Source organism: Zeus faber, assembly GCF_960531495.2.
Source record: "Zeus faber genome assembly, chromosome: 16".
Taxonomy (NCBI): Eukaryota; Metazoa; Chordata; class Actinopteri; order Zeiformes; family Zeidae; genus Zeus; species Zeus faber.
In genome coordinates, this window is record NC_137202.1 from 25,455,303 (window position 1) to 25,474,727 (window position 19,425).

Consider the following 19,425-nt stretch of genomic DNA (forward strand, 5'->3'; position numbering starts at 1 on the left):
CGATGAACGCATGCAGCACCCAACAGGTTGACAAGACATAGCAAGACTGCATGTTTTTTTCTTTTTTTACTAGAGAAATGTGATAAAATGAAAAGGTTTCCTGTTGTATTTCGTCTGGACTCTACGCCAGTTGCAACATCGGCTCGTCTACAAGCCGTCTCAAGTTGTTTTCTATATTTTCCGTGACATCTAAATTGATTTTCAACAGTAACAGGAGGCTTCTCACCTCTTCTCGGGAGGTGACTAACTAAGGAACATCAGGTCCTATAGGAACAAATGGTGCGTGTAACACAAGGGTCCATGTCTCACACACCCACAAATGCACAGACTTGGGTTAAAGTGGTAATCCATACATTTCTCTTGTTAAAAAAATAAAATAAAATACCATTTTATGATACTTTTTCCAACTGCCATCTTTTAAGACAGCCATTTAATGCATTTGCGTTAAGCGTGCGCTCCTCGATATGCTGCTTGCCATTGTTGGCGGCGGGGTCCGCCTTTCCCTGCGCAAGGATGCAAAGATCGGGCACGTGCAAGAAATGAAAGGCAGCCATGTTGAAATTGATAAAGCAGCGCATACTGTGCATACGCATGTAGCATGGAGCCCTAAGCTGCGTGCCGCGGCTTTAAAGGAGCGGCTGAATAACCAGATACCATTGTTGCCAAGTCAGCTCATAATAAGTGACGTTGGGCATGTTTCTTTTTTCCTCCAAAGTTGGTTGAAAAGATTTGAGGGCGTGGTTGCTTTATTTCCTTTATTTTTTGGGGCTCGTTTTAAAATGTTGCTTGTTCGGGAAAATCCTACACGTTGACGCCAGTGTCCCCGGATGCATGAAATGACACCATACATCCACCGCAAGTCATTTAAAGATTCTGATTCTGGTGCTGAACCCGCCGTTAGAGGCCGGTTGCTTATTCGGCAGCACGCCGACGGAGAAGGCAGCGGCGAGAGAGAACACCAGGGCAATCCTCCGCGTGACAGGGAGTCCGTTCGATGCACTTCCATTAGCGGCGATGTGGCTTAATCGCAGCTTTAAACACCACTCATTGTAAGGACCCCCTCCCCCACGCCGCGGCATCGCCCTCTCAGCTCCCAAACGCGCCGTCTCCTCCCGACGCCGAGCGCTCTGACACATCGGGAAACGCATTCATCATCCGCCCAGACTCCCTTTCCCCCCCCCTAACGATTACCCTACGCCGAGGGAATCTGGGGAGTCGAGCGCTAATTGCCGGGTGAGGTTGCTGTTGGCTCAGGTGACGCATACCCGGCGCGCTTCCTTTCAGAGGCCTTTGGACGTTTAGCGCGCGCGTGTGAGGTTGTTCAGACCATGGCGAATTAAAGCCAGTCTCGCCGCAAAACGAAGTCTCAAAACTCCTTACTTTTTTATTTTTTTTTATTAGTATTTTTTCCCCCCGCGCAGGCTGTTCTCAGTTAAGCACGTGCTGAGGAAGCCACCGCCGCGTGATTTATCGTTCACAGGAACGCGATTGTAATTTCCCGACAGGGTTGCCAGATGTACGATAATGACCGTATTTGTATGATCATTCTAACCGCTGTACATGATCAATATTTCCGATAGGGCCCAAAATGTGCGTTCAGTTTTCCGTTTCAATAAACCCACAATGAAACCTTGTTTGCGATTTGTTTGAGGGCCACGGCGAATTTGCTTCCCGGGGGCCGGTTCCAGATCGGCGCATTCACCCGTACCGGCCGTCGGAATGCGGCTCGTAGTGCCTGATCCCGGATCTGCCGGGAATCCACCAATCAGCGCAGTTACTGCACCCGATCACAGTCACGAGTCAAGGTCATGTGTATATTTGCTGGTTTCGTGATTGCGTAGCTGCAATACCACGGGGCCGTTCCGATTGCAAATGCATGTGTGTCCGGAGTGGTGTGAGTGGAGCCTTGAAACGGGGCTTGATGACATAGTTCAATGCATGGCCCTTCCCCTCCTCAGCATGTACCATGGTTCCTGTTAAAATACGATCATTTCATCGTTGCAGTACGATATCGCTTAGATTTCCCATCTGGCAACGCTGTTTCCCTGTGAGACAGTGGATTAAAAAATAAATAAAAAATAAAAATCACAAGCCTTCACGCTCCGAGTCTCCCGATTCCTCTTTGCGGCAATCGTCCCTTTCCGTACGATTTCCCTTATTAACAAAGTCCTCAAGTCGTAAAAAAATGTAAAAAAAAAAACAACAAAAAAAACCCCCCAAAAACTTACGGTCCCCAGATCGGTGTCGCGACTCCCTCAGCGAGTGATCGACCCAAGTTCAAATCAGGGACGCGAAGAGGCCCACACACGGGAAGCTTTCCCCCTTTCCCTTCACTTTTTAAGGACAAGCCTCTGAAAAATTGAAGCTTTCTGTCGCCAACATCAAACTGACCGGCGGAGACGTTTGAACAACTCTGTTTTACATTTGATTCGACGTGGTACAAAAACTCCCGCATGGACACAAATCTTTGAGACCATTAAATACGGTGTATTCACAATTAAAATGATTCATTATTTCCCCCCTCGCCCGGTGACAAAAATAGGTGTGCTTTTGGTAAAAATATAACATGTACAAGTAGAGAGCAGCCGGCAAATATTATAGCCTGGATTCCAGCCTATTTAAAGGCTCCATTGCGACGCGATCGGGATGTTGTTGCACACGGACCAAGTACAGATCCAGCTGAAAATCAACTCTTCAGGCATCAGATGTTTTACTTTTTGATCACCCATATCATATACACATCATATCTCTTCCCCGGTTCCTTGGGTGTGGTTTTGGGAAGCCGCTAACGGTCGACCGTCAGCTGTCCGGCTCCAGGTCGGCCCCGTCGCAGAGCTCGGGGAGCGGGGAGTACTTCCGCCGGGAGAACTTCAGACACAGGGCGTCGCCCACCTCGTCCAAATGGTGCAGCACCTGCAATGAAATGCCACGATGGCTTTTGATGACGTACTCTGGTGCTCGGGGGTCGTTGGGGAACGCGTGAGTTGCTCGCAAATAAGTGTGCTCGCTAATTAATCCCAATCCCGTCCAATCGTAAGTAATAGATAAAATATAAAATACAGTAAAAAGTAAAACATATGCGGATATTTCTGACGTTTCTGACTGAGGCTGAGTGAGGGGTAAGGTAAGGAGAGTCTGTCAGTAAACAAGTATACGTGTGTGTGAATATATATATATATATATATATATATATATATATATATATATATATATATATATATATATATATATATATATATATATAGATAAATATATATATTTATATAGATAAATATAATCCAATTATAACATGTTTGCCTCTATAAATATCCTCTTTCAAGCTCTTTCTTTCCGCAATGTAATTTATTTTCTTTTTCTCTTATCATACAATGGAATTTTTAAATTTGGATGTTAATTTTTCATCAATTTTATGTCGTTTTTGACTACATTCACACAACATACATGTGACCTTGAATAATAATAATAATCATTATATTAATTGATTTTGATTTTTAGATTTTTACTGCAACTCAAAGTGCTCAACATTAATAGAAGACAATTCAATAGTATTATTATTATTAATAATAATAATAATTATAATTATAATAATAATAATAATGATGACAATCCATAAAAAGAATATTACAATAATAATAATAAATATAGCTCCTGGCAGCAATACACAGGCTCCAGTTTATTCCTTTTAGATGTGTGTTACAGTCTTGGTCTCTGTGAAATGCATCACAAGTTACTATAGTTACAAACATGGTGGACCCAGGTCTGGACCAATCAACATTGACTTCCATCTGCATGTTTCTCTTCTGCCGTTCAGTTTAAATATTCCTGAAGAACATGTTTCAAGAATTACGATCGTTCCTGGGTGATAGTGCGGACACCGTGTCACCCAGTAATTTTAGTGGCGACTTTTTTTCCTTAAATAAAATATTCAGTAAGTTACTTTTCCATGAAATACGAAAAATGTTGTGGTATATCTGTGAGTAATTACCACTGCACGGCTTCTATTTTTCTGGCGGCTCGCCGGATCTTGAACGCGCCACTAAGTCTTACATGTGAGTTGACTCAACGTGGTCGTGGGTTTTTGTGGACTAATGTTTGTTTTGTATTTTTTTTCATGAATCCGGCAAAGTAATGGCACAAAGATAAATCACAAAGATAAAATATCAATGGAACAGATCCACAGACATCTACCAGGTAAGGAGGTACATAAATACACACGTAAACATACAGTTTATCATCTCTAACCACTACGGAGTGACGGACTCTGCACTCCGCACACTGGACACGGTGCCAATGTACATTCTGAATCACAACCTGCACATGTATAGTAAATAGTATGATGATATCATAAAGCGTCTTACTGTAAATATCATCTCCTTCATTTTGTTTAAGCACGACCACCTGGATACTTGTGGTCAAATTTATCTGTTCCAAATAGTTTTAGATTTCAAAATTCTGAGAAGGTCCCACGAACAATATCAATCGGGGATTTACCCTAACCTCTAATAAAAAGCTAAATGCACTAAATACTCAATTTCAGTTTTGGGTCATCAATTTAGACCTTGAATGAACACGATCATTCCTCACACAACTACTTTTTAAATATTGTTCTTGAATTATTAATCTTGAACTACTCCAAGTGAGTTTCTCACAATTCTCAGCACAATAGACAATGTGTAGATTTTGTGAGGACACACTGAGAAAAAATAAAAATAAATCAGAACAACTGGAAGAGTGCCCAAACTGGGATATCGGTGTGCATTTAAGGTCATGAACTGCTTTAATGTGATAATAAAAAACTATTTTCCTGTCTAACTTTTTAAAGTCCCCCTTAATAAGAACAAATGATAAGATTTAGCCAGACTGTAGACACGTTTAGGTTTATCTTTGGTTCACTTGTGGTGAAGAGCTGAACTATTTGGGTAAATAAATTTTGCATGGGGGATGCCACAGAATTTTGTTTTTCGACTCATTTGTATTCATGCAATGAAGCCAACAGTATCACAGGTACTAGTAATAATAATAATAGTATGAATGTGTGTGTGTTTGTGTGTGTGTGTGTGTGTGTGTGTGTACCTGGTCCAGCATGGCCCGTGTATGTGCTGCAGACAAACAGAAGCGCGCTCTGGCCTCTGTTATTGGCGTTGCTGGGAAACCTACGACCACAACACCGATCTTCCTCTCCAGCATGGCTCGAGAAAATGCTCTGAGGAACAACAGCGACAGCAAGTCAAAAGTATTGTAATATAAAATTGCATTTTATGAAATAAATAAAATACAAATATAATATTTTTTTAAAATATGAATATATAACAAATAAATAAATACAAATAATAATGCAATACAAATAAATCAATTCAGACCCTGTTTTTCCCGTTTCATGAATGTTCTTTTTATTTGAAGGCTGAAATGAACATGAACTAAATCACAATTTGAGAAAACATTCTCTTAACTGTTAGGATGTTAGGAACTGCATAGGATCACCTTCTGTGTCGGAAATGTGTTTTATTGATGAAAGACAGCGCTGCAACTGCTGCAAGTCAGACTGCGCCGTTTCATCTTTTATGACAATGAACACACTCACCTCCCTAAACTGTGAAAATACTGCAATAACGCTGTAATAAGTCAGACTAACTCATCGGTTAATAGTTGTGTCCATATTTACACACATTATTAATTTATTATTATGACTCTTGTTATTATTACTATTCATGTACAGAAATATCTATATTGATGTTTATACTGTATGTATAACATAACAGTTTGTATATTCTGTGTATATTAATTTTATATATACAGTATTCTGTTAGATACAGTATCCAATAGCTTGTTTGCAGCAAAATGCATCAACTAATACCACAACAAATCCTTTCTACATGAAAATGTACTTGCCCCCAATAAACAGATTCTGACCCTTATTCTGATTCACTAACAGAACATAGGGCTGAACGATATGGTCAACAATGTTATCACAATGTTTTTTTATATTGATCGATGCAGATAATTACCACGATAGATATTGAATCATAATAATAATGATGCTGTTTAAAGTGTATTCTCATGGCTTTACCTTAAACACTGAATAAATAAAATAAAATATATGTAAACTAAAATGAGAAATAAATGATATATAAATATATCAGGGCTGCAAATATTCCTCTAGTATCCCATTCAAATTTGCATGTGTTTCTTATTTATAATATTCAAATTTATTCAAATTTGAAATGCTCAAATTTAGTAGGGGGGGGGGGCCTTACACATGGTTTGGCACTCCGATCAGAGCGACTTTTTTTTCCCAAACAAAGCAAATCAAAAGTCAAGATGTATTTAATTTACTCTGTTTCCAGCTAGTGCAGAGCAGATTACAGATTGCTCCTGAAAAAACTCCGCCAGCATTGTCACGGCCCGCTGCCAAATGCCCCGCGGCCCAGTGTGGTCCGCGAGCCGGTTGTTGGGAATCTGTGCACTAAAGGACATTCCGTCGATGATGGTCGGGTTTATTTCCCACTTTCATGACCACATCAGTGGAATTAATGGACATTCTGGTCCAAGACGCACATTCCCTTGTACTGGAGGAGAGGGAGACGCGGCGCTGAGTGATGAATCCCCTCTGATGCCGACACAGCAGTTACCGGATTACTTCTCTGTCATGTGTGTTCACTGTGCAACAAACTGGACGAACTTGTATTGAAATTTATTGCTCATCACACGTGGATTGATTTGCTATCGTAGGCCAGTTTATATTTATAATTTATTATTATTTATTTATAATTGAAAATAAATAAATAAATACATAATCGAATGGATCGAATGGATTTTTTGAATATTCAAATTTTATTCTGATTTCCTGACTGCAGCCCTCAAATATAGATTCTAAACATCAATGTCATCTGAGAACAGTTTGAAAGGTTGTGGTATCTGCGTTCTGGGATTACATGCGGGGACGTCTGGAGCGGACCGAGGGACTCTTTCTGACCGTGTCCCTGAAAATGGCTGATTCTTTCTCTATTCGCTCTCCTACTGCGGGAGCCGCGCCGGGCTCGGGTTGGGAGGAGGGCGAGGTCAAGTTCTAGTTGTTGTTTGAGGAAGACCCGCCGCATCAGCTCCAGGGGGCCTCATCCCGGCCGCCCGCTGCCGGCTGGAGAGTGGAGGGAGCACCGGCGCCCCGGCTGTACCGTTGGCTGTCGTGTCACGTGGTTGTTTCTCTGCTCTGTATGATTAGCTGTGTCTCAGGGCTCTTTGGATCACTGAAATCAATCTCAGACACCTGTGATAATTAGTTTGCCAGGTGAGCCCAATTCAAGGAAAGCTACTTAAGAAGGACGTTCCACATTATTAAGCAGCCACAGGTTTCAAGCAACATGGGAAAGAAAAAGGATCTCATTGCTGCCGAAAAGCCTCAAATAGTGCAATGCCTTGGACAAGGTATGAAAACATTTGATATTTCACGAAAACTTAAGCGTGATCATCGTACTGTGAAGAGATTTGTGGCTGATTCAGAGCACAGACGGGTTGTTGCAGATTAAGGCAGAATGAGGAACGTTTCTGCCAGACAAATTCATGGGATGAAGAGAGCAGCTGCTAAAATGCCGTTACAAAGCAGCAAACAGGTATTTGAAGCTGCTGGTGCCTCTGGAGTCCCACCAACCTCAAGGTGTAGGATCCTCCAGAGGCTTGCAGTTGTGCATAAACCTACTATTGGGCCCCCCCTAAGCAACGCTCACAAGCAGAAACGGTTGCAGTGGGCCCAGAAATACATGAAGACTCATTTTCAAAGTCTTGTTTACTGATGAGTGCCGTGCAACCCTGGATGGTGCAGATGGATGGAGTAGTGGATGGTTGGTGGATGGCCACCATGTCCCAACAAGGCTGCTACATCAGCAAGGAGGTGGCAGAGTCATGTTTTGGGCCGGAATCATGGGGAGACAGCTGGTAGGCCCCTTTAGGGCCCCTGAAGGTGTGAAAATGACCTCTGCAAAGTAGATAGAGTTTGTGACTGAGCACTTTCTTCCAGGGCACAAAAAGAAGAACCGTGCCTTACGTAGCAAAACCATCTTCATGCCTGACAATGCACCATCTCATGCTGCAAAGAATACCTCTGTGTCATTGGCTGCTATGGGCATAAAAGGAGAGAAAGTCATGGTGTGGCCTCCATCCTCCCCTGACCTCCACCCTATTAAGAACATTTGGAGCATCCTCAAGTAAAGATGTATGAGGGTGGAGGCAGTTGGCATCAAAACAGCAGCTCTGGGAGGCTGTTCTGACGTCCTGCAAAGAAATTCAAGCAGAAACTCTCCAAAAACTCACAAGTTCAATGGATGCAAGAATAGTGAAGGTGATATCAAAGAAGGCTCCTATGTTCACATGGAACTTGTCCTGTTAAGATGTTTTTGATTGAAATAGCTTTTGATTTCAGTGAATATGACCTGCTAATGCTACACATTCAACAAATGACCATTTTCACTTCTTTAAAACCTATAAAATGTTTTGAAACTCTGTTGTGCATAATCATTTGGAACAGTGCATTTTGAGTTTTTTATTTTTGAAAAAAATACTGTTATCTTTGCGAGGTTTGTTCAATAACAATGGAATTATACCCTAACGGTTGATGACTTCAAAATTAAACTGACTGTCATTTGGATCGACAATTTAAGAAAATCAGAGAAAAATATTTGCATAATAATTTGGAACGCGGAAGCCTTTAGGAAAAAAACAAAACATTGTATGGCTCAAAAAGACGGAAAGTACATCTGTGGCGTTGGTGTAAAGGTCCACGTCAGTGGTTACACCAACGCCACAGACGTACTTTCCGTCTTTTTGAGCCATACAATGTTTTGTTTTTTTCCTAAAGGCTCTCCCTGCTGTGAATACATTGATTCCACCGTCAGGGTCATACACTTATAAGAGTTTAAAAATAAAAAAATAAAACCATTTCTTCCTCGTTCCGCCTGTTTGCGACTGAGCCACTAGAGCCTTTTGACATTTTTTCCTTTCTTTTTTTTTGGTAGGTTGGCCACCTATAATAATTTCCAGGTGAGGGTAGAGGAGAATGATCCAACTCCACCCCAAAATTTCTGTTTGAGCCGAAAGCTACCGATGCGAACGAGCTGGCAACGTTGGTGAGAACCCCCCCCCCCCCCCCCCCCCGACCTGTTTCTAACCGCACGCCCTTTTTTTGAAATGTGGAGGCAAAATTGAGTGCAAAAGCAGACAGGACGTGGCCTATGACTGTGTTGGTTTTATTTAATTGTATTTGTTGTCGTATACTGTTGACGACTGTCTTGCCGTGATCAGAGCTCAAGTATACTCACACAACTTTGCCCGGCATGTAGAGCAGGATCGGCACCACGGGTGAATTCTCGTCGCCGTAGATGATGAAGCCCATCTCCTTGAGTTTGGCCCTGAAATACCGGGTGTTCGCCGCGAGTTGCCGAATCCGTTGGATGCCTACGGTAACGGCAACGAGGGCAAGAGATTTAGAGTCTACTGGAGGCAGCAAAAAAACATCATTTGGACCCGTATGCACGGTGTTGCACGGAAGTTCACAGGTGTTTTCAGTGCTTTAGAAATGCTGCAACATGCTGCTTGAGGTACATTTGTACGTTCTTTTGTTACACATTGATGTAATTACCGAAATAACAAGCAACTTTTTCTGACAAATATGATGAAAGGGACCAGTTCAGATTTTCCCCCTATCCCCCCCCCCCCCCCCCCCCCCAAATTTTCTCACACACACACACACACACACACACACACACACACACACACACACACACACACACACACACCCACACCAAAATGGAATTGCCCTGAAACCCCACCATCAGCAGTAGCCGGTTGAGTGTGAGCACCCACCCCACCACCCCCCTTTCGCGGTAACCGAGTCGCCTCCATCTGGGCTCTTCAAACTTGCGCCGCCGACTTCACTCTTGATTACAGCTCAGCTGCAGCGGCAGATGGTTCGGTTTGGACCGTCTGACAGCGTGCCGTACACACATCCCCCGGCGCTGCCGAGCTGCCTGAATCACGGCTTTTAAATAACGGGACGGGACCACCACCAGAGTGCGGTTGCAGAAAAAATGAATACTTGGAATGCTTAAGATGCAACTGGCGTCGTACGGGCCAAGCACTGATGCGGACGGGCCTTTTGAATACATTTCAGCAATGAAATGCAGTGAGCACAAACAGCCAAAAACCATACGACGACGTAGAAGCAGTGTGCGTTTAAGAATATAAACCTGAGCAAATATTATCTAGAAATGTATCATTCATTTATTTTAAGCGTTTTTTGTAAATTGATCAGGATCATTTGAAAAATATGAAGATGGTTTTCCATTGTTTCTTTCTTTGTTATCAAGTGTAGCTACTTCCAAGAATGGAAATTGCTTGATGATCTCATCAGGCCCCAGGTGGAGAATGTGGTCCCATACGTTCCCACATTCCTGTTCCTATGATCCTATGATCCCATGATCCCATGTTCCCATGATCCTATATTCCTATGATCCTATGTTCCTATGTCCTTCTCTTCGATAACCTGAGAACAAGCCGGGCTCTTCTTTCGTGGTATGAGACAGGGAAAGAATAAACACACAATGACCGGGCATGGCAAAAAATATATATAATTACAAAACAAAATGACAATGAAGCCTCATCTGGTAAATTGTTCCCCAACTGCAGAGATAGAGGCACAGCGGACAGAAGCCTGCTGCCATATGCCAAAGTCTGTTTGAGTTTTACCAGTCAACCAATGTACTCTGAGTGACAGAGAGAGAGAGAGGTAGAGAGGGGGGAGAGAGAGAGAGAGAGAGAGAGAGAGAGAGAGAGAGAGAGAGAGAGAGAGGAGAGGTAGAGGGGGGGGGGGGGGGGAGACGGAGGGAGACAGAGGGAGGGAGAGCGGGAGGGGGAGAGAGAGATGGGGTGTGGAGGAAAGACGGGGGAGTTGTTTCAGCTCAGCTCACGCTGGATCAATATGTTTCGGTCACCTTTCCCTTTTTAATGGACCGTGGGGCAGAGGTGTGTCGCTCTTTCTTTCTTTCTTTCTTTATTTATTTATTTATTTATTATTATTATTTTTAATCATTATTATTCTTTGAAGAAATGACTGTTTTGCCGCTGTTCCTGGTCTCCGTAACTAAAGGTGGAGAATGATTTCACAACAACAACAACGACACCGACAGCTATTTTCCCTGGAACACGTCAGAAGCCAGGCATGTCTTTTCCAGAGCTATAGGAGAGAGTTACTCATCTCATTAAAAGAATATAAAAGGTTACCTCAGTCGTAGGACATTATGTTCCTTGTCCTGGTCAATAATCTCTGTGGCTGTTCTGGCATGCTTATGTAAACCGTTCGCACGGATACGGTACATCCACAGCCTAAGTCATCCTAGCAGTCACGGCCGGCCTTGCGCAGTGTAAAGTTATTGTAATGCTCTCGTGATGTCCTCTCTGGCCCGTGCCTCCGCATGGCCCCTCGTCTCTGACTCGTGTTCGGGGCCTCTATTGCGAAACAGATCTGAAGCAGCCTCAACAAGACTTAACTCTTGGGGCGCCGGCGGAGCTAGTTCTATCAGACTGACAGACAGACACGCGCTTCCGCGGAGGTATTTCGGGGAAGGCGTTAATAATGGAATTGAATAATGCAAGCACCTCTTTCGACATATCCTCGTTTGAAGGTGAAACGTGCTGAGTAACGCTGGCGCCAGAGTACCCCGTGTACCCTTCTCTTGGATACGTGTCCGTGGTCCAGCTTTCCCACCTGGTTCTCTCGCCCTCGCCCCAAAGACAGTTGATTTGGCAGTGCGGTCACGTCACTCTGTTAACGGTCATGCTGGGTAGGTTTGACGCATGTGTGAAAGCAAACGTCTGCGACCCCCCACGACGGAGTCCCGTCCCCGATTGCGGACGCCGCTCGTTGCCTTGGCTCACGGCCATCGTCGGCGGGACCTCCTCACCTCGCAACCGTGACGCGTGGGTGGAGAAAAAAAATTGATGGATGGATACGCGGATATAATAACTGCGGCTACTATGACAACTTCCAGAGCTGCTTTTATTACCGCTACACAAAGGCAAAAAGTGAAGCAATTTGCTGTGTTGCAGCGGCTCTGTTAATGACTCCCTCACTGCGCTGGTGTCCGTAGCCATTACTGCAGAGACTATTCAGAGGAACAGGGTCCCTCGTAGCGTACATATGAAACTGATTTCCTCTTGAGCAAGGTCATGTGTGCATAGGGGTTGGGCGCCCTCTCTTCCCTTCCTCCCGCTGCAGACCCCGGTAATTGCTCACACATTTTCTGACCGGGCAGCTGTTTCGTCTTCCTCCTACAGCACATTGGCATTGCCGTCTGGATAGGCTGTTCAATTGTTTTTGCTTTGTTTTTGTTTTTGTTTTTTTCCTCCTCCGCGTCAAATAATCAGAAAATCGTGCCGCGGTTTATACGGCAACCAAATCACGTTTGGATTTTTGCCGAGGGAAGATAAGGAAGGACTCGGCAGGAGGTAAACCTGGCGCAATATAAGGTACTGTAAGCCACTCACCCACGGTGCTGCCATCCACTCCTGTGATGCACTTCACGGCACGGATGATCTGCTCCGTCACAGGAGGGGACATGGCAGACGCATACACCGCGCTGTGGGAGTGGCTCCGCAGGTAGTCCACCAGCTCCTGCAATGAAGAAAAGGGAGAAGGCCGTCATAACGCTGATAGGCACAGACAGACAGACAGATATTTCATTCACCCCTGGAGGGAAGTTGCAGTGCCACAGCAGCCCACATAAAAAAAATGGGCAATAATTATAATAAAGCGATACAATTAAAATTAAAAAAAAGAAAACAGCAATATACAATAAATGTAAAAGTTAACAATAAGAATATAGAAATATGCAATATACCTAGTGATAAACAATAAATAATAACCATTAAAAGTGACAAAAACAAAGAAAAAAGCATAAACAAGAATAAAACACTAACTAGAAGATACATTTACCATGTATAATAAACCTAAAAAGGATTACAATGAAATAAACCAAACAATAAACCAGGAAAATGAACCTAAAAATAAACAATGAACAGGAGTACAATGCACCTAATGATAGACAATAAATATAAACCTAAGAAAACAAAACAAACAGAAACAAATGACAATAAAAATAACGTGAAGATTAAACTAGAAAAAAAAAAAATTGTTTTGGGTTTGCTCTTCAACTTTCTGTGAAAAAAAAAAGGGGTATCCATAATTCTTTTAATTTTAAAAAACACAAACACATTTTCAAGATCTTAAGAGAATCCTAAGGCTCTCCGGCGTCCTCGGTGGTTGCTGTGGCTGTTCTCTCTCTCTCTCGCCAGAGACTCTCGCAGTCGGCCTCTAGACTCGACCCGGACTCGTCAGATCTCCAAATATCAGGTTGGTCCGGTGTCATCTAGAGTCTTGAGTTTTGTTTCCCATCGTGTGTGTTCCGATTCCAGGATGTGCAGCATGGCCCCCGGTGGTGGCCCTTCCTTGCCAACGTCCTACGGTGTGACGCTGTCTTTTGAAAGTCTTCTGGTGCGTCCCTGCCGTAAGCTGTCTGCCGGCGTACAGGGAATACAGTAGGGTACCGAACCTAACACATAGGCATTCACCCGCAAAAAGCCCTTTTCCAACAGGTGATGCTTTATGGCGCGACAATAAACGAGCGGTGATGAATACAGCTCCGTTAACAATCAGGTCCAGAAGGCGAAATGGGCTCGACTAACTCCACCGAATCCGGGCGCTGCAACACCTGAGAATCAATTAAGATACCACAAGCCATTTCGTGTCCTTTCGGTCGGTATATTTTATTGACTACGGTCTGCATTTGTGAACGCAGATGGCGAGAGCGCCGGGTTCCCGTTGCCGGCCTGCCCTACGGAGGGGGAGCCAGAACGCTAATTTGAGAAAGAGCAACGGGTGGGACAACCTCCAGAATGGTCACGCTCATTATTCCGAAATGTCAGCGGTAGATTAATTCTCCAAGGAGTTGAAGCGGAGAGAGCAGGGATTTGAATGAAGTGGACTGATTCGGTCACGGTTCCTGAGGCGTGTGCACGCACGCACGTGTGTGTGTGTGTGTATATAAAGTATATATGTGTGTGTGTGTGTATATGTGTGTGTGGGGTTTGAGGTTGGCGCGGACTCCAAGCTGTGATGGAGCAGCGTGTGGCGGCCAGCGTGGGGTGATGACACAGGGCTAGAGATGCCGTCTGCCTCGCCTGGCCACCGTTTCCACCCACTGCCATCTGCCTCCACTGGGCGGTGACGGCTCAAACCAACACACATTCACATGTGAGGAGAAGGGTTTTTGGTGTGTGTGTGTGTGTGTGTGTGTGTGTGTGTGTGGTTGGTTGCTTGCTTAAACGTAGCAAAGGAACCTTGAAACCAGCGGACATCTGTTTCCATTTGAGGGCCGGGGGGATTTCGTTGCTTTGGGGCCTGGTGGGATTTTGGTCGCGACCAAGATAAACCGGTTAACAGAACATGTCCGAAATCCATCCCAGCATCTGGGCGATGGGGGTAGGGGGGCTGGGGGCGTGTCCCCTCCCTTCTCCAGCTAAGCCACAGTCGTCCCTATGTGACTGTACACAGCCACACCAGGCCGCAACGCAGCGGTGATTCCAGCGAGGAGCACGCGCACACGCACGCACGCACACACACAAACACACACACACACACACACACAGTCAATAGCATCTCAACATATGGGCAGAGGGTTTAATTACCCGTGTCTCTTCAATGTGAGGTTGAGGTGAATTATAAAAAAAAAAAAAAAAAAAAAAAAAAATGAGTCTGGAGTCTATTCATTAGGGGACTTATTTTTGGTGCACCCATAAAATAGCTATAATGTGACTGTTTTCCAGCGCACATCTGCGGAGTCTTTTGTCGGACAACCTGACTCCACTTAACATAGGATTTGTGGGTGGGGGGGGGGGGGTGGTTCATTTCACCACAACAACATATAAGCCAAAACTAAAGGCTTTTCTCTCCCCCTTTTCCTCCCTGCCCCGGCGGAGCTGTTTACTACAGCCAGCTGTCAAAGGAGGCAGCGTGTTCCTACTTCAAACATGGTCATGCTTGTTAAAGGCCCGTCCCGTTAAATCTGGAGCGCAGTTCCGACGCCCGCCACAAGAAGGGGCTGGCCGCCTGCCAGCTTTACCTTCTTATTATGGCGGCGAGGGCCCGAGCCCCACGTGGTGCGCACAGGGCACCGAGAGTGCCGCTCCGGATGCCTAATTCAAACAACGTGGCCGTTTCCTGTGTCGCCTTCTAATCAACTGCCACGAGGGCGGCGCGGTCGCCGTATGTACTTAAGCGCGCGCGCGCAAGCTTTTTAATGGAGTCACGACAGAATTACAAAGCGCCGCGAACATTTGTCGGACACGTGAGACCGGAGCGGGGCGGGATGCGGGGGTGCGGCGGGGAGAGACGGGCAGCGCGTCGCATTCTCATCTCCCTGGCATTTTAAAGCCGGCTCGGGCGCCAGATGGTTTCGACGTCGCCACTTCCCGCGGAATGACGGATGCCGGCGAGTTTCAGAGTTATCTAAAAGCTTTCGCTTTCTATGACTCCCAGGTTTCCCCCCTCCTGACATCACCGGGATGGTTTTGATGCGGTCAGCCCCGCGCATCTGGCGCTTTATGCAGGTTTATAAAAAAAAAACACAACACAACACACTAACGACAAACCAACAAAGTACATCCTAAGATCAATGCGGCCTCCGGCGCACGGTGGATCCAGAGCGGAGAGCGGCTTGTTTTGCTGGTTTGGCATTTGCGTATAACAGACCCGACCTCGACTCTGTGCTGATGAATGCGTCCGGTGCGGATGTGTGCGCCTCACGGAAGCCAGATCAAACTGAAGTGTCAAGCTACGCCCTGCAGATCAAATATTCATTACGGCTCAGCCATATTCCTCACCTCAAATGCCCTCGGACACACCTAACGGTGGAGCTTTTATAGTGGAATAAGAGAAAGTTTCTGAACACGGGTTTTCCCTGTTTGCAAATGCTAAGGAGAAACTTGCAATGAGGGGAAACCGGCCAATCAGCTTCCAGCAGCGTTTCCACGGTAGGCCACATCGCATGTTCAAAATAACAAAACAAGTAACTGACAATGAATCGGACAGTGAATCGGACAATCGGACTCCAAAATCCAATAGAGAGCCTATTTTCCTGGAGAGAAAAAAAAAAACTTAATGAGAAAAGTGAAGGTGAGAAAAAGCCCAAATAATTAAAGGTTTTTTTATTTTTCCGTTTTGAGATATTCCATGTATTTCCATTGAGAGAGGCCATTTCAGTTCGTCCAGATTAAAAGCGTGATTTAGTTAAGACCAGGCCTCACCCGGCGTCCGCAATACCGCCCCCGCGATCGATCCCCGACCGCGCCCTTATTATCAGTTGGGAACGCCGTGAAACAAACTGGAGAGCGGAAACACCGGTACCTTCTTCCCGGCGATGTATCCCCCGGCCGCGCCGAAACTTTTCGTGAAGGTTCCCATCATGACGTCTACGTCGGCCGGGTCCAGGTCGAAAAGCTCAGTCACGCCGCGCCCCGACGGCCCCACCGCCCCGATGCTGTGGGCCTCGTCCAGGTACAGGTAGGCCTTGTACTTCTTCTTCAGGGCTATGATCTCAGGCAGCCGCACCACCGAGCCCTCCATGCTGAGGGCGGGGGAGACATGCAGGCCATCCAACGAGCAGTAGTTTGATTTAGTGCCCAAGACAAGAACACAATGATAGACGTTAAGGTGCTGTAATGTCAATATAAATGTAATGATATGAATCAGTTCAAGTCATTTTTGAATCACCTGGAAACAGGGAATGCTGTTCCACTCACTACTTACACTCCATGGGCTCCAGATGATCAAATATGGACATGTGCATTAATGTGTATATAAAATATTAATTTAATGATCTTATGTTCATAGCTACATTTGATTAATAGAATAGAGACAGGAGAAAATAAGAGTGTACTTCTACCTGCCCCTATACAGAAATGTATTTGTCATTATGTTACGAATGTGCCGAAGGGTTTTCGATCCATGGTGGTGGTGTTTCTTTCTTTCTACCTTGAATGGTCATTTCCTGTGTTTCTTATTGATTGTTTCTTAAACGTCTGAAATAAAAATGATCAATCAATCAATCAATGAAAAATGTGGGGTTGTAAAATGAGAAACAGGAAAAACAACAAGTAAATTGTAAACGTTATTAGTGAGTAGTAGAGACCTGCCTCTCAATCATCTGATTTTTTTTTTTACCATTTATTTGATTTTAGGACAAATTTATTCCCTCCAAAGTAATAATTATTTTTTTCCGCCGAAACCACATAAAGCTCCCGCCTCGTTGACGGCTACAATTTTCTTCACCTTGCATCACCAGTGGATACGCTGAAACGGCGGCCCCTTTAACCCCCTTACACGGATAAAAAAAAAAATGACACTAATATTTACACGACGACGGCTCTCAACATTGTACAACAAATATAAGAATGCTTTGCGTGTGGTATGTCATCCTGCTGCTGTTGCCGTAATATTTGAGCATACTAGTTTGCCATCCTGCGGTGCGCTCGCTCGCCATTCCTGCGTCCAATGCAACGCCAATGGCAGAAGACGAACCCTGATGCTTGGTTTCATTTTATTGTCTCGGTACCCAGAATGCACCCAATGCAGTTCTTTGGCAGTTTAACGTCACGCCGGTTATTTACAGCCCGAACCGAATTTACAGCCCCCCCACCCCCACAGCCCCGCCTTCGCACAGGTCGCATCTACCTCAGATTTATATGCAGGCGGACACCGCGGATCGCCTGCGCACGGAGCTTACATAATCCCACGTGCCGCGATCGTCCTGGGGATCTTCCTGTCACCATATCTCTCCCTTTCATTTCGCTCCCCTGCCCCCCTCCTCCTCCTCCTCAGACCGCTCCCCCACCTTCGGAGGCCTCGCCTTTTAAGGCTACGACTTGACAGAATGGGTGTATCACCCGGGAGAGGAGCGATCCCAGACCCGCTATCCTCTGCTCGCCCGTCCAAATGACGGCAGATGGGAGTTTTTGCCGGGACTTATGTGGACATCAAAGGAGAAGAAAAAAAAAAAAAAGAAGCTCAAACGCGCTCCACTCTTCATCAAACCTTTCTATGTTCATGGAAGGGGGATTGAGGCTCAAGGTGATGCTGGAGGTGATGCCGCCGTGCCGCCGTGCCCCCCTGACCCCCCGCGTGGCAGATAGTGTCCGATTTCCACCCCGATCCACCCACTTTCAGGAATAAGTTACAAATTGTCGGGCAACTTAAGAAGGACAGACGGGATGAACAGTCGCGGCTCGAAAAGCGAGGCCGAGTCAGGGTCCGCGTCTCCATTTGGCCTTGGTTTGAAGCTAATGAGCAGATGGAGACCGTCCCTGCCAGGAGACACGCACACACACACCAGTAATCAAATCGTGTACACACACACACACACACACACACACACACACACACACACACACACACACACACACACACACACACACACACACACACACACACACACACACACACACACACACACACACACGCCTCCCTGCACCATGTTATTGTCATGCCAAGAGAGGGAAGCAGCTGAAATAGAAGTCATTACAGGGGCTGGTAAACACAGCGGCAGAAAGCTCTGCTCGGTTACAAATAAAGATTTCTACCTGGGTCTGGGCCTGAGGCTGCCTGGGCTAAACACTGCTCAACACTAAGCGAGTCCCCATAAGGCTGTGGGTGTGTGTGTGTGTGTGTGTGTGTGTGTGTGTGTGTGTGTGTGTGTGTGTGTGTGTGTGTGGAGGCGGGCGGTGATGGCTGACCTGTAGATGCCTTCCACCATGATGAGGACCTTCCTCCAAGGCCTGTGCGTTCGGGGCTGCCCAGAGCACACGGCCTCTCGGAGCAGCTTCTCCAGGCTGTGCATGTCTGCAGCGCGCGTACACACACGCACGCACAAATCAGTATGCGCACAGGAAAGTGAAGCGTGTAGAACGTAGATTGTTATTGCATATAGCAACAGCTTTTTAGAACACATGGAATGAAATACACAGCGTGCACGCATGCATCACGGAAATCACAGCATGCATGTTTACCGACGACGTGTGCGACAACCTCTCCCACCGGCGGAGGCAGCTCACAGAGTAAACAAGGCGTCGCTTTATCAGCCAGCAACACCTTAGACAAACTACCGCAAATACATCCGGCAAACGGGGCCAATTGGAACCCTGCAAACTTTAGGATCAGTTAATGGGGCCAAAGGTCTCTCTGTCAGGATCTGAGTGGGTTGGCTTGGTAGTCCATGCGATGAAAAAACAGTGAGAATGAAAAAAATGGGGCCTTTTCATTTTGCCGAGTTATGACAACTCAGGGTTAATTATTGGTGACCCTCCCTGAATGTGGCATCATCAACCAGC

At 45.5% G+C, this 19,425-nt stretch overlaps 1 protein-coding gene across 1 annotated transcript in view; it reads right to left on the reverse strand.

Moving 5' to 3' along the window:
* Positions 1-2,551: 2,551 nt before the first annotated feature.
* The window catches only part of sptlc3 (serine palmitoyltransferase, long chain base subunit 3), a 35,996-nt gene continuing 19,122 nt past the window's right edge, over positions 2,552-19,425 (reverse strand). Inside the window, exons 7-12 of the mRNA XM_080016191.1 lie at positions 18,832-18,937; positions 16,448-16,667; positions 12,532-12,658; positions 9,309-9,444; positions 5,074-5,203; positions 2,552-2,913 (exon numbers count right to left, since the gene is read on the reverse strand). Coding sequence (XP_079872317.1) covers positions 2,800-2,913; positions 5,074-5,203; positions 9,309-9,444; positions 12,532-12,658; positions 16,448-16,667; positions 18,832-18,937 — 833 coding nt within the window. The 3' untranslated portion in view covers positions 2,552-2,799. The remainder of the gene's footprint in view (positions 2,914-5,073; positions 5,204-9,308; positions 9,445-12,531; positions 12,659-16,447; positions 16,668-18,831; positions 18,938-19,425) is intronic.